At 45.7% G+C, this 25670-nt stretch overlaps 1 protein-coding gene across 6 annotated transcripts in view; it reads right to left on the reverse strand.

Annotated features, from left to right (window-relative positions):
- Positions 1-25670, reverse strand: part of WDFY2 (WD repeat and FYVE domain containing 2) — a 148585-nt gene that overhangs the window by 23599 nt on the left and 99316 nt on the right. Inside the window, exons 10-14 of one of the 6 annotated variants that reach the window (XM_073343043.1) lie at positions 24640-24770; positions 23446-23554; positions 13304-13375; positions 11511-11576; positions 486-6013 (exon numbers count right to left, since the gene is read on the reverse strand). In XM_073343043.1, the coding sequence (XP_073199144.1) occupies positions 11553-11576; positions 13304-13375; positions 23446-23554; positions 24640-24770 (336 nt within the window). In that variant the 3' untranslated portion in view covers positions 486-6013; positions 11511-11552. Of the gene's footprint in view, positions 1-485; positions 6014-11510; positions 11577-12430; positions 13544-23445; positions 23612-24639; positions 24771-25670 lie in introns of those variants that run through there. The other 5 variants (XM_073343033.1, XM_073343052.1, XM_073343060.1 and 2 more) reach the window with 5 other exon arrangements.

Consider the following 25670-nt stretch of genomic DNA (forward strand, 5'->3'; position numbering starts at 1 on the left):
CAGGGTAGCATCAGAGCTGGGAACGGTGTCACAATATGGCTGCCCCTGGGTAAACACCAACATTATATATTTCTAATGCTTTTATATATATTGGAAAGGATCTCTGGAAGGGTTAAAGGTATAAGTGTGGAGTGAAAAATTTCTTTGCACTGGGGAACAGACTATCGGCTTATCGAGATAAACCTGACTGGTGTGAAGGGCTTCGGAAAATGCTTGCTTGGAAACTAACACAAATAAACATCGCATTGTCTGCACTTCCGACTTCTGGTCTTTTGCTGCTTGCTGTGTGTGTGACAAGAACCATGGAAGTGGGAGGGTTGAGGAAAAGCCCTCTGACAATAGATAACTTTAAGGTTATTGTAGCATTGAAGAGGATCCTGGTAAAGAATAATCTAAAAAGCAGTAAGCAGTATGAGAGCTAAAGAGAATGTTTTGGGAATTGGATTCTCTCTCACATACAAATTACAGTGAAACTGTACAACATGAAGATTTGCACAGACATTTATTTCCCAAAGGTTTAGGTTTTACATGAACAATCTATTACACTGTTTGAATGGTTAAATAGTTACTGAAAAGATGGCAAATTGTGGAGGGAAAATTCTAGACAAAGGGAAACTATCACATTCAGCAGCATTTTAATGGTACATTAATTGCAGAACTTACACACAGTTCTCATTACTGAATAATCTTATTAGTAAGCCAAATTCCTGTGCAACTGGAATTTCCTACTACCAGTGTAAAAAAATACCAACCCCCTCCCCACCATTCTGTAATAGTCTGACTAATGGCATGTGCATGTCAATGTTCTTAGGGAACTAAATATATTTTAGTCAATTTGCAGTGATTGAACACTATCCTTCACACCTGCCAGCTTTGTTGTGGTTGAAGGGAAAGTTTCAAAACAGAGATTCCAAAATGCATAGTGGATAACCACTAACAACAGAGGGCATTCGTCGATTTAACAGTGGAGACGAAGTTACACATACCAGGTAATTTAATAAATTGAAGCATTGTTTGGACAAGCATTTAAACAGAACGCATATGCAGTAGCTACATTTCCTAATCTAGCAGGCTGCAGAGATTAACTTAATGTTCGTGTACTTTTCAGAGTGTTTTAGCTAAAGTAAGTTTGCAGCCATGTAGAAGTCAGTATAATGTAAGCTACCTAAAACAGCGCATAAAACTAAAAAAGTGCACTTGTCTTTTGGTCCATATTCCATATTTAAATGCCCCTTTTACTTTCTTTCCATTCATAGGCTATAATTGGAAAGGATCAAAATCAGGTTAGTGTAAAAATTAGTCATAGTGTAGGAAAATGCCAGCTGTCATATTTTGTAGTTGAAATGCATTTGTGATCAACAATTAAGTCTAGGGCAGAAATTCAAAACCAAATATGTAATTTTTCATAAAATTGGCATTATACTTCACTTAGTGCAACATTTAAACACAATTCTTCTTCCCTTTAAAAACATTCCTTTTTCCTCACCACAAGGTTGACTGAGGTATGTAATAATGAAGCAAGTGAGATGCTTTATTTTAAAATATAATGCACATTAGGTTATACGTGTCATATAAGCAAATACATTCATTGTCATTTTAAATTCTAGTGGCAAGAGACACTAGTGACAGAATATCCAACCTAGACAGAGAGGACCAGCACTTGTTAAACAATGCACTTTCAATACTTTAAAAACCAAAAACTGAACAGCCAGACACAGGAAGGCAACATAAATGGTTAGTGAACTGATGTTATTTTTCCAGGATATGTAACTTTCAGCCTGAGTCTGTAATGCCAACACAGCTGGTCTCCCTCACCTCAACTCCTTTCCTACAATCAGGCTAGAGCTTTGATGCTAGCTTCCAAGATACACTGCAAACTTACCTTTAATTGGCTTGAAAAAAACCCCATGAAGTCCTTATATTTTCCCTGACTCTTAAGAGCTCCTGGTCAATAGTTAAGGGGCTTTGTGCTCCTAATTATGTAAATAGTTTTTTTGCACAGGCCAGAGAGCAACACCATTAACCACACTTACACTTACTCCCCTGCACCCGCTCAAGACACACATGTTCCTGTTTAGATGATAACCACCCCTTGCAGACTCTGAAGATGGGCACGCACCATCAACACTACAGCAGAACTGATTATACAGCGTTTTGAGCTCTACCAACCAGGGAAGCAAACTTGAACACTTAACTCTGTGATAGGAATGCTGTGACATGTAATAATGGTCAGGTGATTTTTCAAGTTGACACCGTCCCTGTCCTGAATTCTGCATCGGGGGAAAACTTGTTCCGTGTAAAAATTTAAGACTAACTAAAAAACCTGTAAACAACAACTGTAAACAAAGTAGGCTGCCTTCTAGCACCAGGGCCCTGCCAATAATAATGGTACCATATCACATTTGGTGCTGTTATTCTCAAAAGCAGGTGGAGGACACATCCAGTAACTTTGTAGTGACCACACATTTTTGTAGCACGTACCACTGAACCGGAAAAGATTTTATAGTGCAGAACCTTCATTATAATTACTTGAAGGAAACTCAAAGTACCATCTACAATTATTTGCCTGCTTCTGAAATGCCAGTTTTCTATACTATGTATAAAATGAGAATTTCTCAGATTACTAGTATAAACGTGTCCAAACCCAAGAAGTATTTCTAGAGTAGGGCAGTATCAATATTTTATATCCCCCTATGCAGATTCACAGACCTAATTCCTAAAGAGAGGGCGTCAGATAACATTTACAGGTAAAAAAATAGCACGTTCCTCTTCCTCAACAAGGCTATCTTTTAATCTGATAGGCTACATAAGGCAGGCTTTAAAAAGATCTGAGGACAGACGAGCCAAAGACTGCAGTAGTGGAAAGTCAAGTATTTGGATTTCTACAGTACCCTATGTCAAAGAAATTGGAAGACAAACAGCAGCTGATCAGAAGACATTATAGCTCAGTCCAGAAGGTGGCACTGTTTAACAGGATGAGCCCCAATCAGTCCAAGTTTCCACAGCGGCTAGTTTTTGCAGAGCTAGGTGAAGAAGGGAACATTGAACAATTTAGGCTCTTCACAGTTGTTCTTCTTTTGGGCTAGGAGTGTGAAGTTTGACTGGCAAAACTAAACCTTTATCAGCCCCCACCCCCCCGCCCCCCACTGCTACTGTTGGATTTTAAGGATTACCTAAAAACACCAAGCCCTGTTGCTCCAAAGGAAACAGCCTCGAAGGAATCCTAGGGCATGTCTACTCTACAAAGTTAAGTTGACATCCAGCCACCACAGTAATTAAGTCAGTTGTGCATGTCCACACTGTGCTCATTGTGCTGGTGGAGTGCGTTCTCACTAGCAGTGCACCGGGGTAGCTATCCCACAGTGCAACTAGCCGCAGAGGGTTTTAGGAAGGGCTTGTAATGCCTCCTGGGACCAAAACATTGTTACGGGGAAAATGGGAACATGGCTTTGGCCTTCTATGATGCAGTTTCCTCCCTCCCTCCCTCCCCTGATATGAATGGCAAACAGCCTATACTTTCTCAAGTCTTTTTTCGAAAGCTTCGCTTAGCCATGGACCCCACTCAGCTGTACAATCTTGTGAGAATTTTGAACACCTCGCCTTACCCTGCAGTATTTCCAGAGCCGAGACAGGAGCTGCCGCATGGAATACAGCGATGTCATTCAAGCAGCCCTGCTGCAAGCCATAGAACAATTCCTGGTTGCTGCTGGCAAGCGTGCAGCAGTTGAACATGGTGGAGTGCAGTTTCTGGTCCCGGGAAACAAGCACTGACTGGTGGGATCACATCATTACACAGCTATGCGATGACTAGCAGTGGCTGCAAAACGGCTGAATGCGAAAGGCCACATTCCAGGAACTTTGTGCAGAGCTTTCCCCAGCTCTGAAGTGCAGCAACACTAAAATGAGACCTGCTCTGACAGTGGAGAAGTGAGTGGCGATGGCTCTGTGGAAGCTTGCAATGACAGACTGTTACTGGTCAGTGGGGAATCAATGTGGAGTAGGTAAATCCACTGTGGGAGCTGTTGTGATCCAAGTGTGCAGGGCCATTAATTGAATTGTACTAAGAAGGGCAGGAATTCTGGGCAACGTGCAGGACATAGTGGATGGGCAATGTGCAGGACATAGTGGATGGTTTTGTCACAATGGAGTTCCCGAGCCGCAGTGGGGTGATAGAAGTCTGCATATCCTTATCTTGGCAGCCGACCACCTAGCCAAAAAGAGTACATAAACCATAAAGGATATTTTTCAATGGCGTTGCAAGTGCTGGTGGATCACAGTTTGATGGACAGAACATGGGATGGCCAGAACGGTGCATGACACATGCATCTTTAGGAACATAGGTTTGTTCAGAAAGCTGCAAGCAGCGACTCTTTCCAGATCACAAAATAAGCGTTGATGTTGTTGAAACGCTAACAGTGATCCTGGGAGATCTAGCGTACCCCCTGCTCATGAAGCCGTACCCTGTGCTCAGAAACAGTCTTTTCCAGGGCGCACAGTCTGTGTAGCAGGAGTGGCCACTGGGAAGCAGATACCCACTGAACCTCACTTTTTCTTCCGATTAAACATAAAATATAAGAGAATGTAACCCCGTCAGTTTGATTGGAATTGCATACTCACCAAAAGGTGCCTTCCCTGGCATCACACTTGGCCACCATGCTGTCCTGCGACCAGCTGGGCTCTGGGGTTAAAAATACCTCTTGGTTCTCTGGGAGAATGGATCCACCACTCACCTGTCTCCCATTCTCCTCCTCCTCTTGCTTGTCCAGAATATCCTCCTCGTTGTTGCCTGAGGTGGCCCAGGACTCAGACTCCTGGGAGATATCCACGCTACATTCGGGGTTAGTGATGTGGTCACCATCAAGAATTGCATCCAGCTCATTGTAGAAGCAGCATGTGTGTGGTGCAGAACCAGAATGACTGTTAATCTTCTGGTACATCTGCTGAAGTTTTTTGATTTTTACGCGGCAATGCTGCGTGTCCCTGCTATAGCCCTGCTCCTCCACGTCCCACGTGATCTTCTCGTAGATGTCTCTCTCGGCTGGATCAGAGCGGTGCCTGCACAGACTCTTCTCCCCTCAGACCAATAAGATCCACCACCTCCTGTGTACTCCAGGCTGGAGTGCATTTGAATCCCCATGATCAGCTGGGCTGGTGAGCTCTCCACGCTGATCCAACAGGAAATTGGAATTCAAAAGTTTGTGGAGCTTTAAAAGGGAAGGGGCGGTTTCCTGTGTACCTGGCTGCTGTGCAGTGGAGTTGAAAACCATCTCCAGAGCGGTCACAAAGGAGCATTGTAGGACACCTCCTGGAGGCCAATTCAGTCGACTTACATCAATGTTGATGGGTAGACAAAGAGGCAGTGTTGACACAGGATTGTGTAAGCACACCACCTCTTGCGGAGGGGGAGTCATTAAGTCGACATTACAGGTGAGTTAGGTCAGCAGAAGAGACCTGGTAGTGTAGAGGCATACATTATTAGGGAGACATAAGGCGGCTTCCATTGACCTAAGTTTGTAGTGTAGACCAGGCCCTAGATAATGGGCTGGTGTGGCTAACCTGGTCAAAGACCCCCCAGCCACACCAATATGCCACTCAGCTGCTTAATCAAATGGGGAAGACAGGCTGATAAAATAAAGGGAGACCTTGTAGAGCCTGTGTACCTGGGCATCACCACAAGAGGAGCTTTCAGAAAAAGCTGGGTTTTTCCTGCTTCTGCCAGTTTGTCTGCTATTAACTCTTTAATAAGTAAAGACAAGAAGTTCAGTCAGGAAAAGTTCTGGAACCTTAGTGGGAGCTGGGAAGTTATGCTGCCAATCAAGAAGATGCTAAGAATCTGGCAGCCCACATATCCTACTCTCATTGGCTGCTCAGGCCCTTCCAAGTGTGGTAAGTGAAAACCCATCTCATTTAAAGAATGACCTTGTTCACTCATTGTTTAGAAGAAGTCAGTTTTATTTCGGCATAGAGAGAACAGGCAGATGTATATCAGATGAGACTGTATATCCAATTTTCCCTATTAAAAATTAAACAAAGCAAGAGGATGGAGAGGTTAAAGACAGATTTTGATGGAAATAAATTTAGTAAATTGCTAAAACTCGTGCTGAAGAACATATTAAAGCATCTTGGAGACATGCATTTACATATAGGAACCACAAGGCAAAGTGGTAGCTGGATTATAAACAGAATTATAAACTACCAAGTAGAATCACTTACCAATCTGAGGTAAGCAAGAGCTTTATTTGCTCAACATAATGAACAGACTGAATAAAATAAAGGGAAAGTGAAAAACAATGCTCATCCTTTGGAAAAACGAATCATACCATTAGCTGATCAATAAAAATCAACTTTTCTAAGGCAGAAATATTACCACATGGATGCCTGGTAAGTGCAATTTATCATCAAGTGGCTCGTATGCTTTTGTCCTAGTCTTAAGGAACCATCAGGGCTACATATTTATCTCTGATGCAATATTATTTTTGTACTGAACATTTACCAAGGCCCAAACTGGAGGGAATGAGTTTTACGAATGTGCTGTAAGTGACCAGATGAGCAGTGTTAAAGACAAACTATTGATTTTACTCTACCCTGAACACCAGGGGTCCACTTTATCCCTGTCTATCTACATTTACTTAACTCCATTTTTCCATGTTCATCAGTACTCCACTGACTGGGAACCGCAATCCCAAGTAATTACCAGTGACAATTTCTTGGTAGAGGGACACAGAAGTGCTATTCATCTTCTTAGAGAAATGGCAAGGGGCATTTCAGATCTGCTCAAGGAAGTCCTGACTGTTCACAAAATATTATGTTATATGGCTCCCATTACTGTAGTATTGGAGTGTCTCAGTCTAATGTATTCTCTCCATCCCATCCCAGTGAGGTAAGGAAATGCTATAGCTCCCACTATACAGATGGCGAACTTCGGCACAGAGGGACTGCGTGAGTTGCACAAGGTCACACAGGAAGTCTCTGGCAAAGCAGGGAATTGAACTCCATGTCTCCAGAGTCCCAGGCTAGCACTAACAACCAGGACCATCCTTACTCACCATGGGATCCCGATCCTGACAGGGACCTCTGGGCATGCTGGGATTAATAAAGAAGGCTAAAACAGCAGAACTGGGTTCAGCTCTGTATCCTGTTGACTATTATGCAACTCCACTCTTAATTCAGTGTGAGAACATTCAAAAGAAAACAGTGCTGAAAGAGCGAATTATTTTGCCAATGGATCTCTGAGTTCTGTCCCCAACAGGAAAAGATTTCAGTCTCACTGAACACAAATAAACAGAATGGAGAAATTCAGAGATGCCTGGGGAAAAAAAAGTGCAACAAACAAACAAAAAAACCGCATCCAAGTGAAGATACTGAAGTAGCCACACAAAATTAAGGGAGAATCTCTTTGAATCTTGATTACAATTTTGGGTCTTTATTGGTCCCAAGCTGGAGGCAAAGTTTTTTCCTCAAATGCATGCAGGATTCCCACTGTCATTCATGTGTGAGATCATGAGGAAAAATCTGGCCCCATCTTTTCCATCTGGCCCCACCGCACACAAGTGATTCTGTAACATATCTGCTCTCACACAGTGCTTTGCCAGACTTTTGGCTCATCCAAAAATCAGCAAGCTTGTATATAATAAAGTGATACTTATCTCTTATGCCCAAACCACTTCAAGTTAGAGCTCAGGGAAGTCAGCATTTCTTCCTAGAAATGTGGTTAGGGTTGTGGTTTTTGTTTTAAACATATCCGAGTGTATGCACGGCATATAGTGAAAAGATGAAAAAGGCTTTATTGAAAAAATATGCAACATTTGTTTAATGCAGTCTTCTGTAAAGAATCAGGATACTCACGTGGAATATGTACACATTCATTGCAGTTAGCTCCTACATACTACAAAATAGAAAGATTTAAATGCTGATAATTAATCTGGTCCTTTTTCCCCAAGCTCTTTTGTAAACAGTAAGGACATTCTTGCACAGTATTCTAAAATAATAGTTATAGCAGCCCTAATGTTTTGGGCTAAGAAAAATCATATCAATATTTTTCACCTACATTTAAGTCTTATGAAACGAAGCAATCTGCTTATGAGAACATACAATAATTTCCTTTAGTTTGCTTAAAACAATGGTTTCTTTCTGCAACTAGATGGGGCTACACAGAATTGGTTTCAGATGTCTGACATCCCACCTTCTCTTCAGCAAACCAACCCAAGACTGAGGAAATATGCTCCCCACCCTCTGCCCAATACTATATATATTTAAACAATCCTGCCAGGGCTAAGCTTTAACAATTATCCCCTTTGATACCACTTCAAGGATCACACCAGGTGGTAAGGACCACCCCCCCCCCTTTTTTTTCTTGCTTGATACCAAGGTCAAAAAAGCTTCAGGATCACCATCAGGTTGTAGAAAATAGAGAGAAAAGAGACCTATTGGATCATCTAGTCTCTTGTTACTACTGCAGAATTCTTCCCTGCAGTACGGTTTGTTAGCCCTCTGTCCAGTTGGAAATGACCCATGCAATGAGTTTGTTTCTTCTATCCTCGGGAAACGACTGCTGTTATCTAAGAAAACTGTTGCTAGTAGTCAGCATCCATTTTCCTTTGCCTAATTTCATCTCATTTCTAGTTCCTACCTTAGTGAAAAACAACACTCTTCTCAGCTTCTCCTCCAACCCCACACCGCGAAAATATCTTTCTTTACTCACCAGTACTGAGCAGGAACACAAGTAGCTACATTAATATCTTGCCTCAGGTCAGTTGCCAACACATTCATTTATTCTCAGTGCAATGTACAATAATAGTGGGGCTTATTTTCTGTAAGCATTGCAGTAATCACTGGTTTTTAAGCCACACAGACTGAGTAGATTCCCTGAAGGGGAAAAAAAGCTAACAGAGGATCGATGAAAATCTGATAAATTTAAATTTAAGAGTGGAGGAAGGCTAGTGTTTTCTGCATTCATGCAGTGGAAAAATCCTGTAACTAAAATAAACAGCAACTGTAATCAACTACCCCAAGAAAATGGAGGATTTCTGCTTGTACTTCTTAGGATGTAATTTAACATCCCTGTTGAAAGATGCCCTTTGCTCACCTTCAAATAAAAAGAAAAAGGATAATTGTATAGATTAATTGCACTGAGGGTTTCTCCTCACAGCTATAACTGAAAGAATGGAGTAGGCAACGGGAATTTTGTGATCCATGCTGATCAAAGGGCCGAAAGAAACTGATACTAAGGGCTTGTCTACACTTACGGGGTGAATAGACATGTGGCGACTGATAAATCAGCGGTCAATTTAGTGCGTCTAGTGAAGACCCACTACATTGACCACAGATGGCTCCCCCGTCGACTCCTATACTCCACCGGAATGAAGCACAAGGGAGTCGATGGGAGAGTGTCTTCCGTCGACATAGCATAGTGTGGACCCCGCAGTAAGTAAATCTAAGCTATGTAGACTTCAGCTACATTATTCATGTAGCTGAAGTTGCGTAATTTAGATCCATCTCCCCCCATAGTGTAGACAAGGCCTAACTCTTATCCCAGAGATTGGACATTCCTCTTAACTCTCCCACTGTTGAATCCTTGTACTTTTATTTGGGAGATAAAGGAGCTGCAGTTCAAGTGAGACAGATCTATTTTCCCCTTCACATACACAAGACGTAGCTCCAATGAGAGCTATGTGATTACATCAAGAGGAGAACAGACCCCCTTTAACTCTTATGCATCCTCCAGACAAGACAATTCTTTTTGTTAGTAGACTGAACCCTGAACTGCCCAATCAGAAATTTTTCTAGGCACAAAGACGCAAACAAACAAACCAACCCACAAAATGGGATTTCTCAGTCTCTCATCCACAGCATTTAAATTGTAAAGATCAAGAAGAGGACTTCATTACAATTTGCAGAGAAGTCTTTTTTCACAGTACAGTCAAACCCTCTTACAGCCAAATGGGGTTTGTGGATGTTGGAGTCTCTGGTTCTCCTCCATTTTGGAGGGTAAAAACTCTGCTTAATTTTTTGTTTGGTGGATTTGTACTTACAGCGCCTATGAGGGAGAGGCTAAAAGACACAGGGGTAAATCCTCAGCTGGTGTAAATTGTTAGCGCCTCAGACTTCAATGGAACTATAATTTACACCAGATGCTGAACTGCCCTCTTAGTGTTTATCTTTGGGCATGTCTACACTACAAAATTAAGTTGCCCTAAGTGCTGTCAATGTACAGCCACCGCAGTAATTAAATTGCTTTTGCATGTTCACACTACGCAATTTGTGTTGGCAGTGCACGTCCTCACCAGGAGCACTTGCACTGATTGAACTGTCAGTGCGGGGCATTGTGGGACGGCTTCTGAAAGGCAGCAACGGGCGATGTAAGCAACACAGTGTCTACACTGACACTGCCTTGACCTAACTACATTGACTGAAGCACTACGCCTCTCTTGGAGGTAGAGTTATTAAGTCAGTGTAGTGGGCAACTGATATTAAAAAGTAGCTCCCACCAACGTAGACGCTTACAGAGTTAGGTCGACGTAAGCTGCCTTACACTGACTAACTCTGTAGTGTAGACCAAAGCTAAGTGTACACATTTTTATGAAAGATACTGGTCTGAGTTGCTTTGCCCAGTATTTCCGGATGTTTCACCCATCCCGCTACATACTTGTTCAGAGCAGCAGCAAAGTGGATCTTGTTTTTAGGAAAGTAGCCCGACCCTTCCAAGGTATTGTGGAGTAGCATAATTCAGCAGTTTCACCCCAGCTAAGCAACAAGCATTTGGACATTGGCAAACCACTGAGTTATCTTGCATAGCTTTTTCAGCAGAAGAAATTTCAGTCATCATTAAGGCTGCATGTCGGTCACGGATTTCAGGACTTTCAGTGACCTCTGTGACTTTGCCCATCAACAACAATAGTTTGGATATGGGAGGGGGCTCAGGGCTGGGGTGCGGGATGACGCTTACCTGGGGCGGGGGGCAGCTCCCCAGAAGCAGCTGGCATGTCCCTGCAGCTCCTAGGCAGAGGGGCCAGGGGGGCTCTGCGCAGTACCCCTGCCTGAAGGCAGCACCCCCGCAGCTCCCATTGGCTGAGGTTCCTGGCCAGCAGGAGCTGTGGAGTTGGTGCTCGTGGGGCGGGCAGGCAGCACACAGAAGCCCCCTCTGGCCTTCCCTCCCCTCCCATCCCCTTCCGCTAGGAGCTGCAGGGACATGCCGGCTGCTTCCGGGGAGCCACACGGAGCCGGGTAGGGAGCCTGCCAGCCCTGTCAACCTTCTCCCCTCCGCCAAGCACCAGCGGGGGTCCTGGGCTGTGTGCTCGTGCCCGCCCCTAGCACCCATGGCGGCCCCACCGCCCAAAATTACCCCTGGCCCAAGTTTTCATTAGGGGTATATAGTGCAAGTCATGGACAAGTCACTGGCCATGAATTTTTCTTTACTGCCCACGACCTGTCCATGACTTTTACTAAAAATATCCGTGACTGAATTGTAGCCTTAGTCATCATACAATATGGAACAGGGCGTAATGACCCACCTTTGAAAGGTTTTCCAGTGCGAGGATAAAATCAGCAGCCAGCTACCATGAGAGAAAGCAGGATGGCTTGCAAAAGAATTAACATTTACATTAGAAAAGATTCTTTTAGCTAAGCCTTTATCATGTTTGAAAATATATGTTAAAATGGGCTGCTTAGAGGAGAAGCAGATACTTGGCAGCATGTCCAATAAAGCGAGAGTAGGGTCACTTTAAAAAGGAGAATATGAGGATTGGCAAACCTATACATATAGAGCAAATAATGCAAAACACAGAACTATCAGGAAGATGGACCAGCCGTGGCGCGCGCACACACCTACTCACTCACCCTTTACTAGGGCAACTGATGATGGGTGAAGAACTAATTATATTTTATTCACCCACTTTAAAAGAAAGTTACCTACTGCAGGCAAGGGGCAAGAGTAGATGTTTGCAGAGCTATAATAGCACACTTAGCACTACAGCACTTGAAATCCGCAGCCTGCTTTACAAAAGTGGGTGTGTATCATTACACTCCAGTTTACAGTGGGGGAATGATGCACAGAGAGGGGCAAGTCACCTCAAGGCCACATGGAAGACCTAGCTTGTGCCACTGACTTGCTGATCACCAGTTGTGTATCCATGTCCCCAGATCATGGTGCCTACCTTGTGGATGTTGGAGTCTCTGGTTCTCCTCCATTTTGGTGGGTAAAATAGTGGTGGGTAAAATAGTGGCCCCATATGAAAGGTCCGGCAGTACGTGCTGCAGTCTTTCCACTTTTAGTTTCTTCAAAGCATGGCCATAATAATTTATTTATAAACGAAACATTCAGGAATCCAGAAAGCAAGGACCTTCCAGATGGGAGCTCTGTGGAAGGAGGACAATTTCCCCCACCTATGAACCTCGACAATATCCCTTTAAAAAGGTCATTTGGGCCAGGGTGGGTTTTTTAATCATTTTTATTTTTAAAAAGAAACTGCCAAACCGGACAGCAGGACAACGGTGTGAGTCAGCCACATTAGTTTCTGGACTATATACATGATTAATAAAAACCATCAGCAATTTTAAAATAAATATAAATAACTGGGTGGGGAGCGGAAATGGGAAAGTTTAAATTCTCTCTAGCAAAAGAGACAGACGTAAACACTGACATGATGCTTTGTGAGGAAGAAACAGGCTTGTTTGGGCCCGACCAAGCCTGCTTAGATGCCCTTTTATACAATTCCACAGTTCTACAAGCTGCTGCCAATTTAATTTGAAGCAGCCTGTGCAGCCTCATCAAATTCAAACTGGTCTGGACACTCCTTGTTAATGCTCTGGGCTGGAAAACTATTTCAGTTATTGTAAGATTAGTTGCTAAGCAACCCAGCCCCTTGATTTTGCAACCTGCGTGGCAAAGGAAGAGACAGAAGGAACTGAATTTCATCTTATGCAACAATAAAATGCCATCTCAAGGTGATATTTGCTAGAACAAGTAGATGGAAGATCCCTTTTCGGAAAGGTGCAATGGTTCCACAGATCCTTTACGATGCAGTAAGAAAAGGCGCTGCTCAAAGTTGCTCCACGGAAGAGGCTGCTAGCAAAAACATCAAGAATAAATAGGTACTCTCTCTGGGGAGCTCTGATAGCTTTGTACAGTATGTTGCGATTGGAAACTTTCTTACAAGCCCAGACACAAAACAAAGAACCCTTTCACACAAAGCAACAAGTATACCAACGTAATGAAATATAAAAACTAAATTGCACGGCACACAGATTTTCCAGATAAACTCAAAATAACTGAACCGATCGTACAAACCGTTAGTTAAAAAAATACCTTCTCGGATATTTTGAGAACAAGTTGAAATAGAGTCTTCGTGCAAATGTTCAACCTTGATCGAGCCGATGCCTTGAAAAATCAACACAGATGTGTTAGCTCCTTCCTTATCTGCCATGTACACGCAGCATTTTATCTTCTGCAATACGATTAGAGTTAGGAAATCTGTTTCTTCAGTAAATACCGCCTTTAAGTTCCACGGGCGTATCATCAAGACACTACTGGTGTCATATCCCACAACTGTTAAAAACAACAAGAATGCATGTAATCGCCTAGGGGAAAGTATTGTGCTCTTCTGTTAATACGAGAAGCATTTTCTCCAAAGGTTTGAAAACGTTTGACCTCGTTTTAACTCATTTAACTTAAAACAAATCCTTCATTACGAGAAGCCAAAACATAAAACCAAGAACACAGCACTTTTGCTTACATGTCTGATTAGCATGCCCTGGCTGGGATGATTTAGCTGGGGATTGGTCCTGCTTCGAGCAGGGGGCTGGACTAGATGCCCTCCGGAGGTCCCTTCCACCCCTGAGATTCTATGATTCTAGGATTATGAGCTATAGTCCTTTCCTTTTGTCAAGGTAAGCTACATCTAGATAGCTAACCTCTGTTTTACTAGTGCTAATGCACCCAAGGTCTCAGTGTAAGAATTATTTTTAAGTTGCACAGGTGACAAAATCTATCTTCCATCACTATTACACAAAAACAGCCAAGGCAATTGGGTGGTGTATAGAAGACAGAATTTGTACAATGATTTTTTGTGCTATGAGAACTTTACAGTGTATTTTTAAATGAAATTTGAGACATTTGCTTAAGACAAAAACATTCCACCCTAGCAATCTATTGAGGCTGTACACCACTTATTAGCACTTAACACATTTTCAGTTTTTCAGGCACAAGGATACAGAACAATTCCTTCAATTCTTCAGCTGTTTGGATTTTTTTTTCTTTTTCTTTTCTTTTTTTTTTTTTTTTTTTTATTAAAAGAAGGTACTGTTTTATTTCCCCCATTTCTGCCACATCAGAGCTCCAGGTATGAAGCTCAGTGAAGTGACTGGTTTTATGAATTTCTTGCTCGTGGATGGCCCATGACCTGAATCAGGACTGGCCAGGATAAAAGACAGTTACCTTTTCCATAACTGATGTTCTTTGAGATGTAATGGACATGAGCAACTCACGTTAGCTGTGTGTGCTCGTCACAGGCACTGGTGCCAGAAGTTTTTCCCTCTGTGTCCGTAGGGGACCAGCTCTGGCACCCCCTGGAGTGGCGCGCGTATGCCACAGTATAAGGGTCACTGCGAGCTCCCCCCACCCTCAGTGCCTTCTTGCTGGAAACTCCGACAGTGGGGAAGGAGGGCGAGTCATGGAATGGACATGAGCAACACATCTCGAAGAATACCAGTTACGGAAAAGGTAACTGTCTTTTCTTCTTCGAGTGCTTGCTCATGTTATAGTTATAGTGACAAACAGGAACTGTCTGTTTACATGGGTAGCATCCAAGATACACACAATTAGTATTACTTCACAGATTTGCATTTCAAAGTTCCCATACCTTTCTAGCATGACTTTAAAGGTTGGCTTTGGGTCATCCAGCCTGCAAGCTGTTTAACCCCTTCTGGCCACGATTTTTAGTCTGTATAAGATTTGTTGCAAGTATAACACAGTGATAGAAATAATGGCTTACATAATTATATTTTAATCAGACAACGTCATAATGAGGTAATCCAGTTGGAGGTCCTCTGAGAGGACACTGAAAGGACCTTCATCCTGTCCACTGTCGTGATGAAGAACTGCATCGACCTGCGAAAGGGTTTGGTATGCTCCAGGTAAAACGCCAAGGCATGGTGGACGTCCAAGGCGTGTAGCCACCTCGCCTCATCAGTCTTGTGCGGCTTAGGTCAGAACACCGGGAGGAAGATGTCCTGGGTGATATGGAAGGAAGACATCACCTCTGGCAGGAAGGTCGGATGGGGTTGCAACTGCACCTTGTCTTTTTAGAAGACCATGTAAGGTGGTTCCGAGCTTAGGGCTTTAATCTCCAACACTCGTCAAGCCGACATCACTGCCACAAGGAAAGTGACTTTTCACGATAGGTGAGAAAGGGAACAAGAGCCCAAGGGTTCAAATAGCAGACCTGTGAGTCTGGAGAAAACAAGATTGAGGTACGATTGCGGAACAGGATCCCTAACGAGATGGAAAAGCCTTTCGAGGCCTTTCATGAACCTGAAGGACATCTCATGTGAGAACACCGATCTACCCTGGATTGGCAGATGAAAAGCCGAGATGGCAGCTAGATGAAACTTGACAGAAGAGAGGGCCAGGCCCTGATTCTTCAGGAGGAGCAGGTATTCCAAGAGAAGAGACTGCTGCGCTGGGCATCACAAAATGGGAAAGAGATGGCCAGCCCTCTGTGGAGATAGAGGTGGTTAGGGACTATTTAGAAAAGCTGGACATGCACAAGTCCATGGGGCCGGACGAGTTGCATCCGAGAGTGCTGAAGGAATTGGCGGCTGTGGTTGCAGAGCCATTGGCCATTATCTTTGAAAACTCGTGGCGAACGGGGGAAGTCCCGGATGACTGGAAAAAGGCTAATGTAGTGCCAATCTTTAAAAAAGGGAAGAAGGAGGATCCTGGGAACTACAGGCCAGTCAGCCTCACCTCAGTCCCTGGAAAAATCATGGAGCAGGTCCTCAAAGAATCAATCCTGAAGCACTTGCATGAGAGGAAAGTGATCAGGAACAGCCAGCATGGATTCACCAAGGGAAGGTCATGCCTGACTAATCTAATCGCCTTTTATGATGAGATTACTGGTTCTGTGGATGAAGGGAAAACAGTGGATGTATTGTTTCTTGACTTTAGCAAAGCTTTTGACACGGTCTCCCACAGTATTCTTGTCAGCAAGTTAAGGAAGTATGGGCTGGATGAATGCACTATAAGGTGGGTAGAAAGCTGGCTAGATTGTCGGGCTCAACGGGTAGTGATCAATGGCTCCATGTCTAGTTGGCAGCCGGTGTCAAGTGGAGTGCCCCAGGGGTCGGTCCTGGGGCCGGTTTTGTTCAATATCTTCATAAATGATCTGGAGGATGGTGTGGATTGCATTCTCAGCAAATTTGCGGATGATACTAAACTGGGAGGAGTGGTAGATACGCTGGAGGGGAGGGATAGGATACAGAAGGACCTAGACAAATTGGAGGATTGGGCCAAAAGAAATCTGATGAGGTTCAATAAGGATAAGTGCAGGGTCCTGCACTTAGGACGGAAGAATCCAATGCACCGCTATAGACTAGAGGCCGAATGGCTAGGCAGCAGTTCTGCGGAAAAGGACCTAGGGGTGACAGTGGATGAGAAGCTGGATATGAGTCAGCAGTGTGCCCTTGTTGCCAAGAAGGCCAATGGCATTTTGGGATGTATAAGTAGGAGCATAGCGAGCAGATCGAGGGACGTAATCGTTCCCCTCTATTCAACATTGGTGAGGCCTCATCTGGAGTACTGTGTCCAGTTTTGGGCCCCACACTTCAAGAAGGATGTGGATAAATTGGAGAGAGTCCAGCGAAGGGCAACAAAAATGATTAGGGGACTGGAACACATGAGTTATGAGGAGAGGCTGAGGGAGCTGGGATTGTTTAGCCTGCAGAAGAGAAGAATGAGGGGGGATTTGATAGCTGCTTTCAACTACCTGAAAGGGGGTTCCAAAGAGGATGGCTCTAGACTGTTCTCAATGGTAGCAGATGACAGAACGAGGAGTAATGGTCTCAAGTTGCAGGGGGGGGAGGTTTAGATTGGATATTAGGAAAAACTTTTTCACTAAGAGGGTGGTGAAACACTGGAATGCGTTACCTAGGGAGGTGGTAGAATCTCCTTCCTTAGAGGTTTTTAAGGTCAGGCTTGACAAAGCCCTGGCTGGGATGATTTAACTGGGAATTGGTCCTGCTTTGAGCAGGGGGTTGGACTAGATGACCTTCTGGGGTCCCTTCCAACCCTGATATTCTATGATTCTATGATTCTAAGAGCATGCTGGGGAGACGCTATGTTCAGATGCCCAATGGAAGAACCTCATCCACTTCACCAGGTAAGTTGCTCTAGTGGAGGGTTTTCTACTTCCCCAAAGGACCTGTTGCATCACCCTGGAGCAGGCTTGCTCCTCTGGGTTCAACCATGCAGCATCCACGCTGTGAGGTGGAGGAAGGAGAGGTTGGGGTGCAGGAGGTGACTGTGGTCTTGCAAAAGAAGGTCCAGGAGGTCGCCCTGGGTGGGGGGGGGGGAATGGAGGGGAGCTACTGCCAGATCCAACAGTGTGCCGAATTAATGCTGGTGTGGCCATGCTGGTGTGATCATAATGACTCGAGCCTTGTCCCTCTTGATTTCTGACAGGACTCTGCTGACAAGTGGGATGGGCAGGAATGCATACATGAGGACCCCCGACCAGGATAGGAGAAAGGTGCCTGGGAAAGCAAGGCCAAGGCCCTGCAGGGAGCAAAACTGATGACATTTCCTGTTCTGTCTGGTGGTGAACAGGTCCCACTTAGGGAGTTCCCCACCTCTGGAAGAGCATCTGGACCACTTCTGAGTGGAGCGACCCCTTGTGGTGAGAAAAAGACCTGCTGAGGCGATCTGCCAGCATGTTCCTGACACTGGGAAGCTGATAGGCATCTAGGTGGACTGCATGCGGGATGCAGAAATGCCATAGGTGGAGTGCCTCTTAACAGGGTTTCAGAGTGGTAGCCATGTTAGTCTGCATCAGCAAAAACAACAAGGAGTCGTTGTGGCACCTTAGAGACCAACAAATTCATTTGGGCATAACCTTTCATGGGCTAGAACCCACTTCATTGGATGCATGGAGAGAAAATACAGGAGCAGATATAAATACATGAGGGGTTGCTTTACCAAGTGTGCCGTCAGTCTAACAAGATAAATCAATTAACAGCAGGATATCAAGGGAGGAAAAATAACTTTTGAAGTGTTAAGAGAGTGGTCCATTACAGACAGTTGACAAGAAGGTGTGAGTAACAGTAGGGAGAAATTAGTATTGCGGAAGTTAAGTTTAGGTTTTGTAATGACCCAACCACTCCCAGTCTCTAGTCAGGCCTAATCTGATGGCATCCAGTTTGCAAAGTAATTCCAGTTCTGCAGCTTCACGCTGGAGTCGGTTTTTGAAGTTTTTTTGTTGAAGAATTGCCACTTTTAGGTCTGTTATTGAGTGACCAGAGAGATTGAAGTGTTCTCCTACTGTTTTTTGAATGTTATGATTCCTGATATCAGATTTGTATCCATTTATTCTTTTGCGTAGAGACTGTCCAGTTTGGCCAATGTACATGGCAGAGGGGCATTGCTGGCACATGATGGCATATATCACATTGGTAGGTGTGCAGGTGAACGAGCCCTTGATGGTGTGGCTGATGTGGTTAGCTCCTACAATGGTGTCCCTTGAATAGATATGTGGACAGAGTTGGCATCAGGGTTTGTAGCAGGGTTTGGTTCCTGGGTTGGTGTTTTTGTTGTGTGGTGTGTAGTTGCTGGTAAGTATTTGCTTCAGGTTGGGAGGCTGTCTGTAAGCGAGGTCTGGCCTGTTTCCCAAGGTCTGTGAGAGTGAGGGATCATCCTTCAGGATAGGTTGTAGATCCTTGATCATGCGCTGGAGAAGTTTTAGTTGGGTGCTGTAGGTGATGGCTAGTGGCGTTCTGTTACTTTCTTTGTTGAACCTGTCCTGTAGTAGGTGACTTCTGGGTATTCTTCTGTCTCTGTAACTCTGTTTCTTCACTTCACCAGGTAGGTATTGCAGTTTTAAGAATGCTTGATAGAGATTCTGTAGGTGTTTGTCTCTGTCTGAGGGATCGGAGCAACAGAGGTTGTATCTTAGAGCTTGGCTATAGACAATGGATTGTATGATGTGGTCTGGATGAAAGCCAGAGGCATGTAGGTAAGTATAGCAGTCAGTAGGTTTCTGGTATAGGGTGGTGTTTATGTGACCATCGCTTATTAGCAATGTAGTGTCTAGGAAGCGAACCTCTTGTGTGGACTGGTCCAGGCTGAGGGTGATGGTAGTATGGAAATTGCTGAAATCTTGGTGGAATTCCTCAAGGTCCTCCTTCCCGTGGGTCCAGATGATGAAGATGTCATCAGTGTAGTAGAGTACGGGCAAGTAGAGTAGGGGTGAGTTAGACTGACCTCACACTTGGTAACGCAACCCCCCCATGTATTTATATCTGCTCCTGTATTTTCACTCCATGTATCCGATGAAGTGGGTTCTAGCCCACGAAAGCTTATGCCCAAATGAATTTGTTAGTCTCTAAAGTGCCACAAGGACTTCTTGTTGTTTTTGCCTCTTAACAGAGGGCAGATGAGCATGCTCCCCCTTGCCTGTTGATGTAAAACATCAAGGCCGTATTTTCCATCAGCACTTAAACCATTCGGCCGGTTAACTGCGGGAGAAAAACCCCGCAGGCTAGGCGAACCGCCCTGAGTTCTTTGACATTTATATGCAACATCATCGCCTCTGTGGACCATGTACCTTGCGTCCGCATTGCGCCGAGGTGTGCTCCCCAGCTGAGGTCTGAGGCATCCGATATCAGCGACACCGAAGGATGCGGGCTATTGAACGGGATCCATCGAGGACCATTCTGGGGTTAGTCCACCATTGCAACATGGTGAGTACCTCTGGTGGGATGGTGGTAACCTTATCCAGGTGATCCCTGGACAGGGCATAGACCATAGCCAGCCATTGCTGGAGGGGTTGCATCCGGAGCATCGCATGGCGGACGACATACGGGCACATCGCCATGTGGCCCAGGAGCCATAGGCAGACCCTGGCAGTCATGAGAGGGAACGCAGAGACTCCAGCGACGAGGTCTCTCATCATCTGGAACCTGTCTGGCAGAAACGCCTTTGCCCTGGTGGAGTTGAGGACTGCCCGGATAAACGCTATTCTTTCTACAGGGACTAATGTTGATTTTTCCTTGTTTATCAAAAGGCCCAGTCTCCTGCATGTGTTCAGCAGTATCACGACCGTGTCCTGGACCTGGGACCAGGAGTGACACTTGAGCAGCCAATTGTTGAGGTACAAGTAGATCAGGATACCCCGACACCTGGGTAAGCCAAGTCTTTCAGCCTGTTTAGCTTATCGTCTGTTTTCTCCCCAAACAGAGCTTGACCATCAAAGGGGAGGTCCTAGATGGACTGTTGGACCTCCATCGACAAGCCCGAGGATGGCAGCCATGCCGCCCTCTTCATCGTTATGGCTGAAGCCATGGTTCACGTTGCAGAATCAGCTGCATCCGAGGCTGCCTGCAGTGCCGCCGTTGACACTCCCTGCCCCTCTACCAGGATGGCCTGGGACTCTTCTCTGTGGTTCTCCAGGAAGGAATAGGCAAATTTGGCCATCAATTGCCAAATATTGAAATCATAGCAGCCCAATAGGGCCTGATGATTCACCACCCTCAGCTGCAGACTTGACGACAAATAAACCTTTTCTCCCAAAAAGGTCCAATTTCTTTACCTCTTTATTTTTGTGAGTAGCCCGCAGTTGTTCCAGGTTCTCCTGCTCGTTGACTGCAGACACTACTAACGAGTTTGGAAAAGGGTGGGTATAAGGATATTCATGCCCTCTTGCAGGCACATAGTACTTTCACTCCGCATGCTTGGAAATAGGGGGTAGCAATGAGGGAGTCTGCCAGAGGGCCTTGGTAATTTTTGCCACCCCTTCACGTACTGGCAGGGTGACTCTAGCTGAGGCTTCTGAGCTGAGGAAGTTGCATAGGGTGTCCGAGGGCTCCTCTAGCCCCTCTGTCTCTAGCCCCATGTTCGAGGCTACTCTCCTCAAAAGCTCCTGATGAGCTTTGGTGTCATCCGGGGGGACGGTAGGTGGGGGTCCCATGATGGCCTCATCGGGGATGAGAAAGTGAATGCAGATACAGCAGGAGTCACTGCCTCCATGCCCTGCTTGGCATGGCCTTCTTCTCCTGTCTGTTGCACCTGGGAGGGTCCCATGCCCGGGGGCCTCCATCTCAGGTGGGCAGGAGACTGTGGCAGAGGGTGTCGGAGACTCCCGACACTGACTTATGCCCTTGTGGTGGCTGTGTGAACCCCCCCCGGGTTCCAATGGTGCCATGGCATGGGCCATTGATCTTGGGGCAACAATAGTGCTGGCGGTGCCAATGGAGGACCTTGCCCTGCCTGCAGGGGTTCTTAGTCCAACTCCGAGCCAGGGATGGAGGGCCATGTTCTGGAGACTGGGACCACAACAACGCCGACCAGGCCTCTCAGTCCTGGCTGCATACACTGCCACGCTCCGAGTGGGATCTGTACATGGGTGACAATGCGCTGCGTTGAGATCCCGGTGACCGGCGTCAGCGTTCAGAGGATCCACAATGGTACCCCGGTGATCCATGCCGAATGCTTCCCGACTGGTGCCGGTCCACAGAGCGGGAGCAAGAACGTGACTGACGCCGCGATGACGAGAGTTGACGCTGGTATGGTGACCTCTGACTATAGGCCAGTGACCAGTACTGAGAGTCCCAATGGAGGCTTCCACTGGAGTGGCGTCGATCCGAAGGTGAGCGACGCTCCTGGTACCGGGGATGAACGTGCCTCAGTAGGTCAGCATCAGTCGCCAGAGGTATGATGTATACAGCCCGCAGAGCGATGGCCGGAGTCCAGAGACTGGCGCCAAGTGCTCCAATTGGTAGGTACCCCTACGTCCAAGGTGTGGTGGCTCTGCACAGGCGAGCACTGGTGGGACACTCCCTGAGGTGGCGAGTGGTGCCACACTGACGGGGATCGAGATGGTGGTCCAAAGGCAAGCTTACCCCTTGATTTGGGAGCTGTCATCACCTTTGTGGGCAGCACTGGCAGGGACAAGATATCCTGCGCCACCTGCAGGGCCTCCGGGGTGGACAGCATTGCCAGGTGCTGGACTCCCATGCCACTGTCCAGAGTGGCCGGCGCATCCTGGGATAGGCTAATCTGCACAACTGAAGCCGGGGCTTGACTCCCACTTGGAGGCGATGAGCTGCCCTTCATGGGTCTAGGCTTGCCTCCTGCCCTCTCCTTGCCCTTGCAAGCAAGCGACCGACCTCTCCTGGTCTTCCTCTTTTTACTGGGCGGTGCCAGGGAGGTGGATTGCCGTCTGACAACAGTACCCACAGGGTGCTCCATACAGACAGCATGGTACTGTGTACAGAGTCCGATCTCGGCTGTTCCAGTGTTGGTGTCAGTGCTGACTCCATAAGGAGTACGTCCAATAGAAAGGTTTGCAACGAACAGTTCTACAGAAGACAAGGTTTGCTGAAGCAAAGGAACGTTCCAGCACAGTCACTGGTGGGAAGAAGGCACTGAGGGCGCGAGGAGACAGTGGTGCCCAGTGGTGCCCCTTATACTGTGGCAAACACGTGCCATTCCAGGGGCTGCCAGAGCTGGTCCCCTACAGATACCACTGAGGGGAAAAACTTCCGGCACCAGTGCATGTGACGAGTACACACACCTAACATGGAATGAACACGAACAAACACGCCGAGAAGAAACTGGCATTTCAGATTAGTCTTGCACATTATTTTCTTATCAACTCCCTTGTTAGTATGAATACTACAATAGATAGCATATGTTTGAAATAATATTGTCCTTACTCAGCTGGAAAGGCACAAAGGAACTTACTGACTTATGTGTAAAATTAGTCAGTTAAACAGTGTCCCAGCCAGCCTGGTGGATACCACGCACAGAATGACCAGTTTAATCTGAAACAATCTTCTCATCCTCTGCGATGCCGGCGGCAAGACAAGGCCAGACACTTATGAGAGAGGAGAACGTGTTGCATCAACACAGCTTTCTGATCGACAGGGTGACAATCGAGAATTTTTGTACCAACTCCCTGATTGAACAATTCCATTGTAGAGGGCACCTGCTTGTGAAAGGCAGGCACAACTCCCAATGGAAGGACATTGATGATCCATACTGGGCAGAAACAATCTCTGAATGGCTGTGAAAAATATCTGGTGAGAAACAGCAGTGTATGATGAAAGCCTAGAGATTCCCTAGACCATGAGTCTGTTATTGACAAGAAAGGGGGACTTAGACCTGAAATCATGTGGGAGGAAGAAGGGACATGGAAAAAAAAGACAGAAAATGAACTAAAGCAGTCTCCTTAGTCCTACCTTAATAATCTTGTCTGTCCCGGAAGTCAATAACCATCCCCTGGTTGCGTCAAAGTGTACATGGACAATGTTGTGCTTACTGTCATGGAAAGTGGCTGTGGGTGCACGTCTAAAGAAGATCAAAGATCAAGAGTCAAGGAGACAGCGTCTGCACTATTGTCCTGAACTATGCACAAAGGAAGAAATGAGAATTTGAACACTAATGTAAGGAACTGATTTTCTTCAGTGACTCAACTTAATTACTGAGCGAGAGAAGATGGCTTCATGGTCTCTCTATGGCTATGTCTACACAGCACACCACTAGTGGTGGCATGTAGCTACACGCCGCAGTGAAAGGTGGGCTGCTCCCATGCTGTGGTGTGAAGCTACATGTGTCAGTGAAAGGCTCTGGCAGAGCTGCTGCTGCGGCGACTGGAGCCTTTCCTTGCTACCAGAGTCTTCCATGTGATAGGGAAGCAGCGGGATGCTACACGGCTGGTTTTAGTGGTGTAGAGGGGGCAGGCACTGCTTGGGAGTGTAGAGAGCTGTGGAGGGCACATACCCACAGGGTTCAGGGGTCTTTACTCATCTAAGCAGTGCCTCCCCATCTACACTGCTATTTATACCTTGCTAGGGATGTGTGCAGTGTATGTACTCTGCATGCCACCATAAGGACCATGCAGTACAGACACAGCCTATGAAGGATTGTAGTTCCCTGGAATTACAGGTTTTCCTTCAGAGATACAAAAATCTCCCAACACTCCATTTCTGGGAGCATCCCCAGATATAAGACAGATGTGTACCACAAGTCCTGGTATTCCGAACAGCAGGACACTGCATCAAGTTACACACAAGAAAGAGAAATTAGGAGCTAATTAAATGAATTCCTCCGGCCGCCAGAACGTTTTTGCTGCTCTTTCCTGAACTCCCTCCAAACTGTCTCTCTTTCTAGTAATGAGGTATGCAGAACTGAACACAGCAAATGAAGCACAAGAACACTATAGTCATATAAAGGAGGATACTAATTCCCAGCTCTACACATAGCTATGGAGGCCGATGGCCTGACCTCTTAAAGGAGAAAGCACTTTGCACAGCTCTGAGACACTCCCATCTGGTTGACTCTGAGCAGAGTGCAGTACAGGGGAGTACACCTTGAGGAGTTCTGTAACTCATTAAGCCTCCTCTGAGGCAACTGGGCTCATTGTTTAGACTTACTCCTCATCCGTTATCGATTCATGACAGGTATCGCAGACTCTCACTTCAAACTCAAATCCCATCAGAGGTATGGAGGAGCGCTTAGAGCTGCATTTGCCACACACTGCTTTCCCACACTTCCGGCAGTGATGCTGAAAGAGGCAAGCCGAAAAAGGATTGGTTAAAATGGACAAAGCAAAGCACAGCAGTGATCTCCTCTTAACTTCACCCATTCGCCTCAGCAGAACTTACCTGGGGCCAAAGCAAATTCTCTGAACCCCCAATCGGGGCAGAAGGAGAAAAAGCTGAATAGTAGGAAAAAACTAGTCTCAATTTTGCATTTCATTACCTTTCACTAACAACTACATCAGCTAAGCACCTGGCGTAAGCCAACTATCGATGGCCAAATGGGGGCAGTGTGGCCTAGTTGACAGAGCACCGAAATGGGACTAGAGAGCTGGGTTCTGGTCCCGCCTCTGCCTCCGGCCTGCTGGGTGACCTTGGCCAAATCGCTTCCTCTATACCCATTTCACAGACGGGGAAGTGAGGCACAGGGATTCTGACCTTTTTAGAGCACTTTGAGAGTGGTGGATGAAAAGAGCTACATAAGAGCTAGTTATATTATTATGTGGTGAATTTCGACCACAGCTACTTTACTTACTTTAGTCTGTATCACTAGCTAGACTAAACATCTTTGGGGAACCATTTCTCAGCCTGGTGTTTTGACCAGGCAAAAATCTTCTGACTGGATATTCTCTTTTGTGCGTGGGGTGCAGGGGGAAAAGAGTATTCTCATTAGTGTGTGGGCGAATCAATGCATGCAAGGCACATCAGTGTTACGAGAATTGCCTGTGTATCATTAGGAGACTACTATCTTTTTATCAGTATTATACAATTACTTTCAGGACACTGGGCAAATCCTTCTGCCTCTTCAAATATGATCTCAGATACGAACACACATGCAAATATACATTCCTGACAGGCAGCTCAATGTGGTCCCTTTTGCCACTTTTTCAGTCTCAACAAAAGGAGCAGCAATACTTCACGTAAAG

Source organism: Lepidochelys kempii, chromosome 1, assembly GCF_965140265.1.
Source record: "Lepidochelys kempii isolate rLepKem1 chromosome 1, rLepKem1.hap2, whole genome shotgun sequence".
NCBI classification, from domain to species: Eukaryota; Metazoa; Chordata; order Testudines; family Cheloniidae; genus Lepidochelys; species Lepidochelys kempii.